The sequence below is a fragment of the Egretta garzetta genome, unplaced genomic scaffold (assembly GCF_000687185.1).
Source record: "Egretta garzetta isolate BGI_Z169 unplaced genomic scaffold, ASM68718v1 scaffold111, whole genome shotgun sequence".
Taxonomy (NCBI): domain Eukaryota; kingdom Metazoa; phylum Chordata; class Aves; order Pelecaniformes; family Ardeidae; genus Egretta; species Egretta garzetta.
In genome coordinates this window covers 1,722,041-1,729,462 of record NW_009258672.1, presented here as the reverse complement: position 1 = coordinate 1,729,462, position 7,422 = coordinate 1,722,041, and the positions used below count along the sequence as shown (strand labels likewise).

The 7,422-nt window shown below is 38.9% G+C and overlaps 1 protein-coding gene across 1 annotated transcript in view; it reads left to right on the top strand.

Moving 5' to 3' along the window:
• CDKL5 (cyclin dependent kinase like 5) overlaps positions 1 to 7,422 on the top strand; it is an 83,091-nt gene that overhangs the window by 56,654 nt on the left and 19,015 nt on the right. The window contains exons 10-11 of the mRNA XM_009648805.2: positions 2,866 to 3,026; positions 5,347 to 6,373. Of these exons, the coding sequence (XP_009647100.1) occupies positions 2,866 to 3,026; positions 5,347 to 6,373 (1,188 nt within the window). The remainder of the gene's footprint in view (positions 1 to 2,865; positions 3,027 to 5,346; positions 6,374 to 7,422) is intronic.

Here is a 7,422-nt window from a genome sequence, read left to right as displayed (position 1 = left end):
AAGCAAGGTGAGGGATTCTGTAGAGGGGATATTTTGTGTTTGACCTAAATTACTTAATTCAGGAGTTGGAACATTGTTAAAGAATGAGCAAAAGACTTACAAGAAGAGAACAGAAGAGGCTTGTGGTTAAGTTGCATGCTACAAATGCTGCACATACTTTGCTGTATGCCTGTCTCTTCTCCAGACGCTGGACAGTCTGGCACATGTCCACGCTTGGTGTGTTCCTCATTATCTGCATTCTCAGGGACCTCAGGTCTGGTTACTAGATTACTGAATAACCCACACTTCAACTTATGTCAGCTAAAGTAATGAGTTCTTGATATATTTCTATTTAGAGGGCATTTCTGGACTAGATTAATGAAGAGACATCCATTTGGCCTCATTGTTTTGTTGCTCCTCTCCTCCCCTCTCCTTCACAAATCATGCTGTTTTGCAAGCATGCATCTGGGAGTTGGGAGCTGGCTTTGCATGTGATGATTTGGGCAAAAAAGATGTTGAGTGTTTCAGTCTTTTTCATATCATCTGTCATTCAGTTGTCTTCTGCCATTCAGCAGCAGACATGCATTTACTACTAGAATACTTGTAGAACCCCTTCTTTTTACCCTTGATGTTCTTCACTTCCCTTAGCTCCAGCTGCACTTTGGCCTTCTGAAGTGGCCTATCCTTTTTGTAGTCCTCCTTTGTATCCTGTCCTTGACTTTAGTTCGTATACACTCCTGTTTTGCATTTTTGTTTGTTAAGAAACTCACTATTTAGTCAACCTGACCTTATGCAAAATTTTGTGGTCTTCTGTGTAATAAGATGCTTTGTTCCTGAACTCTCAAGAAATTTTCTTTAAAAATTAAGTGGCTCTCCTGGACAATCTTTCCTTTGATGGCAGTTTTTCAGGAAGATTCTGCCCAGTAATTCCCTGCAGAAGCTGAAGTTTGCTCTCCTGAAGTCCTGGGTCCTATGCCTGATGCTTATCTTCCCACCCTTCCTTTGAATCCTAACTGTAATCATCTTGTGATCACTACAGCTCAGAGTGTCTTCTCTGACCAGATTTGTCACCAGTACTTTACTGTTGGTGAGCAGAAGGTCAAGTAGAGTGAAGTCCTGCCCTTGGCTGATTTGCCTCTCCAGCAGGTGCACTAGGAAATTGCCACCAACATAGTCTAGAAATCTCACGGATCATCTATGCAGGCTGGGTATCTGGGTAGTTGAAGTCTGCCATGAGGATGAGGTCCTGTGATCAGGATACTTCTGCTTGTTGTTTGTAGAGAATTGTCCTCTTCTTCATCTTCATGCTTATCAATGCATAGTTGGTAGCAACCCCCCACCATAACATCACAAATGTTGGTTTCCCTTCTAATCCTGACCCAGCGACTAGGCAGTCCATGGATATACCTTCTGTTTCATGCTGGCATTTGACACCATCCAGGAACTCCATTATATGGAGTGCCACTCTTCTCCCTCCCCACCCCCTTCCTTCTGAAGCCAGCTGCACCCATCGGTGACCATGCCTCTCCCGTGAGCCCTGTCTCAGTACTCTCTGATTCCAGGCAGGTTCACAGCCTTGTGATTCCCTATGGACTTTCAGTTCTCCTTGCTTGTGGTCCAGGCTCTGCAAGGTAGTGTGCAGGCGCTTTAGGGAAGCCTCTGAACATCCTCTCTTCTGAGGGGGAATGTGGAAATCACATGTGGCCTTGTCATGGTTTTTTGGGCCATTAGAGCCACCGTAGTGATGAGCACCAGAAAAAGGGGGAAAGAAAAAATTAATAATTCAGTACACAGTTTGTCACTTGAGAAAGGAAGATACTGCATAATGTATGACCAAGCTACATAGGAATGTAGTTTGCCACTTGCTTGGTTTCCTAAGCATTTTCCATTTTGAAGTGCAGGGATCCTGTGAAAGGAAAATCAGTTTGTGGTCAAGTGGCTGAATGCTATGTAAATGCATATACAGATATGCATTGTGTGTGTGTGTATACACATGCATATATACACAAAGTTGTTCTCTATTCAACCTATTATAACCCTTAAAAGATAGCTATTCTTTTTACTTAATAGGTATTTGAACTTTTATCCTTGCCAACAGTCATGCATGTTCAAATATTCCAAGATAAGTTTTGTATTGTCCTGTTCCTGCAAGAAACCTTTCAAACTTATATTTTCTATTTGTCAGAAAGTGTCTTTGTTTAGAATCACAGCAGATCTAACAGAATTATCAGGCAAATGTTATTCTGAGTGCATTGTAAACAGTTTAGATGATTCTTTAAAAATATGGGTGGACTTGAACCCTAGAAGTAAAAATCAGAAGTCTTATATTTGTATATTTTTAAATATACTATCTTTAAAAGACTCTTTTTCTTTGTATAAGGATGTTCCCATATGCTTGTTCTGTTTGTTTGTAAAGCCTGTTTCATTGTAGCGTTTCATTACTGGTAAATTTAATATTTTTCATTCTAAGTAACATTGTTATAAGGTGTATCCTGAAAAATATGTTTCAAATACCTATATTTTAAACTTGTATATGTATATACATAAAATACATTTTTTATGTTTAGATATTTTTGTATTTTAAGCAGACACATGTAACTATATATGTATGCATATATATTCATTATATATATGTAGCACATGTATATGTTTCATAATAAGCAAGATGGAGGCCTTCCATCCCTTAAGTAGAACATAGACTTTGTAAGTGTTTGGGTTTTATCATATGTAGTTTAACGCAACATGAAATTATTCTAGCAGTTGCATCTAATCACAGAAACCCTGGAGATTAAAAAAATATCTCAATAATGTTCTTTATTCTGTTATATTTTTTGCTGATGCAAATACAGATACTAACATTGAAACTTTGGGATTTGTTTTCCAAAGAACTTATTGAAGTTAGATCCAGCAGACAGATATTTGACAGAACAATGTTTGAACCATCCTTCATTTCAAACCCAAAGACTCTTGGATCGCTGTGGAAGCTCACCTTCGCGGTCAGCTAAGAGAAAACCTTACCATGTAGACAGCAACACGTTATCTAACAGGTAAACGTAGTCATGTCACCGTCATCACTGGCATTTGCTCCATGAGTTGCTGTCATGCTTACATACAAGATCATCTACAAGAAAAGAAAATTAGTCGTTTGACAGTTTAGGCACATTGAGACATATACTGTTCCATGTTGCCTCACTGAATAAAGGAAGTTTTACTGTATTATAGCTACTCAAGCTGAAATTTTTGCCAACTTTCTGCATCAGGCTGAATGCTTCTTGAAAAAAAAGCAGAAACAATGTTCAAGCCATTTCTGCATATGACAAAGGAAAAATAAGTTGTCTTACCAGTGTTAAAAAAATGTTAGCCTTTTTCTTGAACAACAATAAGAATTTTGTGGCTTGGAGGACACCTGAGATTCCAAAGGAATGCTCTTTTCTTTGGAATGCTACCATTACTGTACATGTGCAAATCTGACCAAGGTTTTGATATTTGAAAGTTGAAAATGCACACAGATTTTTAACAGCTAAATGTCCTGAAAATTGTATGCATTGATGATCCTCCAAATTGGGGATGAATAGGATTTTGTCTGCTGTTGCAGTTATGAATCAAGTCTAGTCCCCTTAAAGCAGTTTGTATTAGCTCAATGACTCCCTTGTTAGACCCACATAGCTTGAGAGAAGCCACTTGATTTTAATATATCAATGAACCAGGTTTACTGGTGAATATAATACTTCAGTACAAAAAGCCTCATGGTATTCCTCTGAGAAAAGCTTTCCTGAAGTTTTTTTTCCTCTGAAGTATGCAGAATGATAGTGGCTTTTAATCCTAGCCATGTTTTTCTTTAGCTCTTCCTGTGAGATTCGAAAAATTACTCCTCATTTTAAGACTTGGGATGAAGACATTTACAATCTATACTTTTTCAGAGGTAAACACCAAGAAGTTTTAGCTGCCTTTATAGATATTTAGGATAGAAGTTTTACCATTAGAGGTGTGGCATCAGAAAGGAAAACCTAGATCCACGGGAAATGTCTTGTCTAATACAAAGGCTTACCTAGCTTGATTTAAAATGACTAGGTTCCTTATATCTCTTAAGTTTTAAAAAAATATACTTCCTTTTAATTAAAAAATACTTTAAACTGGCATTAAAATTGCTAAATTTCTAGAAACTGTAATAGAGTACATAATTAGATCACTGAAAGTGGGTAATACAAATATCCTAATATAAAAATGGCTAGCATTATCCAGTTATAATTATCAACAGGATCAACAAAGGTACAAACTCATCTATATAGTAAGCCATTACTTTAATCTTCAGTAATATATCTGAGTTACATTATCATAGACCTGATACGGAAATAAGTTAACTGTTCATAGCCAGACGAGGTCCATCAAGGCTAAAAGTGCAGCTGCAGCACTGCTCAGTCATGGCTAGTTTGCAATGCCAGCGTAAGTCCAGAAGCAGAATCGGGTTTGTTCCAGAAAACCTGAGATAATAAATCCTGCTCAAGTAAATTCAGGCTGAGTGTTTGCAGAACCAACTCATATCTCAGTCCCGTAATCCCAAACCCAGCAGAGCTAAAAAGCAGAGTAGAGGTGAAGGGCATCACCAAGTAGTTCTGCACCAAGTCAGTCTGACTGCAGAGCGTTTTGGGTGCAGCTTTGGGGATGAGACAGTGTGCCGAGAACTGGGATAGTGCCAAGTTCCACAAAAGTTGGGGTCCTTGTGTTAGACCTGCTTTGGGGTTTGCTGTTACAGGGCTTGCTCTGCTGTACTCAGCTCAGGCTCACTCCATCTGGGTGTTTTTACCGGCACAATATCCTCTTCCCCTCTCTCTGGCACCCCCCACCCCCCCGCCTCCAAATCAGACATACATTAGATGGCCTGAAGTATTGATTGTATCAGGGTTTTTTGACAGTGCTGACATACTTTATTGTTCTACCTTCACTTTGATATGCCAGGTGTGTTTAAGATTTTTTTCAATGGATATACAGCTCATTTTCATAATGTGATGCTTATATTATTGATGTGCACGTATATTACTCACACACATACATAAATGTGTAAATATATGTTGGAATTTCTATGATTGGCTTTTATATCTTCATTTTTTTGTCAGCAAAATCCATTAACCAAAGCTGAGTTTGTCCATCAAGGTGTAACCAGAAAGAAACAACAATGTACTGACACTTGCGATATGTTATTTTAGTGGAGCTTCTGATGCCTAGTTGGCAGTATTTGATCTTACTGCAGTTAAATTTTGTGGTTTTAAATGGCAGCTCCCTTCTGAAATGAGTGTACTTTTGTTGAAGTTATTAATACATGAATATGTAATCTGGTATATTAATGCTTCTTTATGCATTTTAATGTAGAAATCAAGCCAGCAAAAGTTCTGCTTTGCAGTCACACCACAGATCAAACAGCAAGGATATACAGACGCTAGGGGTTGGCGGGCCAAGAGAAGAGGGTCTTCCAGCAAATGAAAGCTTTTTAAATGGAAACCTTCCTGGAGCTGCACATAGTCCAATGCATACAAAAAAATCAAGCAACACACCTGGATCTGGCAACAAGGATCTAGCCAATAATAACATGCCACATCTTCTCAGCCCAAAGGAAACAAAGGCAAAAACAGAATTTGATTTTAATGTGGACCCAAAAAGTTCTGATGGTCCCGGCACAAAGTACCTGAAGTCTAACACCAGATCTCAGCAGAACCGGCACTCATTTATGGAAACTTCTCAGAGCAAAACTGGGACACTGCAACCCGGTGATAAGCACAGTCGCCACAGCTATATTGATACCATCCCACAGTCTTCTAAGAGTCCTTCGTATCGGACAAAGTCAAAGAGCCATGGGGTTCTGACAGACTCGAAATCCGTGGGCAACCTTTCTGAGGCCAGGGCCCAAGCTGCAGAACCAAACAGCAGTAGGTATTTTCCATCCAGCTGCATGGACTTGAACTCTCCTACCAGTCCAACTGCTCCCCGACACAGTGATAACAGAACTTTGCTCAGTCCGTCTGGGAGGAATAACCGCAGCGAGGGTACCCTGGATACCCGAAGACCATCAACAAGACACTCCAAAACGATGGAGGAATTAAAACTGCCAGATCACATGGATGGAAGCCATTCCCACTCTCTATCTGCTCCACATGAATCTTTTTCCTATGGTCTAGGTTATACCAGTCCTTTTTCTTCACAGCAGCGCCCTCATAGACACTCTATGTATGTGAGCCGGGACAGAGTGAGGTCAAAGGGCTCAGAGGGTGGCTTAAGCATAGGGCAAGGGATGGCAGCCAGAGCAAACAGCCTGCAACTGTTATCTCCACAGGTGCAGCATAAGTCACTCACAAGATCTGTTGGCTCATCACGAGAAGACTGTACAGAAGATACTAATAGGGTTAGTTCAAACTGTTGCCTGTTATGGAAGGCTTGCCTTCCTCTGTCTCACGTGGGGTCAATGTCCTGCTTTCTCTCTTCTGTCTGTTTGTTTGTTTGTTTGCATAATTATTTATTTATCTGTCTTGCTGTAAGGCAACAAGTTGGGGTTTTTTTCAGAAGGGCTAAATATTTCAAGTGCAAAATATGAGGGTATTTAAAAGATAATTTTTTTTTAAACGGACGATGACCATTCTCTTAAAGTACCGAAATGCGAGAACATAAAAAAAAAATGTCTCTGAAGTTAAAATTTCATTAGTAGTTCCTAGGTTTTGGTTACATTGCCTGATGTCATTCTTATCACATTGTTTTGCTTAATTAACCTTCTCATTTGTGTTTTTATTTAGCTTTTCTTGTATGTCTTCCTGTTATGAATGCTAATGTTAATTTTTGAAGCGAGCTTTTCACTTGCTTACAGCAGGACATTATTGGTGAAATGTCATAATTCACTAGAGGAATATCAAAATTTGCAATATTTCTCTTGATTAGTATGATAAGCAACTGGGGAAGTCTAGAGATTTCATGTTGAAGGCGGCACTGGTAAATTGACTCCTTACAGTAATTACTGTCACTAGATACCTTGTTGTGTTTTACTGTGAGCATTGTTTAATGAGTAGTGGAAGAGCTGGTTCTGGTGTTGATTTACACTCCTTCCACAACGCTTCTGAATTATCTGATGTTTTACACATCAGGTGCATAAAGATGTCTGCATTTGTCCCCAAATCTTTAAATTGCTATACCATTAATCCAAATTGGAGCAAAATGGTGCAGAGAAGTGCAAAAAAGAGTGTTTGTTTCTCTATACATACCTCTGTGGCAAAGTGACTTCTAAGGAGAGAACATCTAGTTCAGATTTGTTGACAAATTGAAGTCAAAGAGCTACAAATATTATTTAAGGCCTAAAAATTATACTTTACTGTAAGAGACTAAAAAACTCTTCCTACTTATTTTATGTAAGAAATATGTGTAGCTGACTTGATAATGGTCTACAAGTATAATACAAAAAGAGTT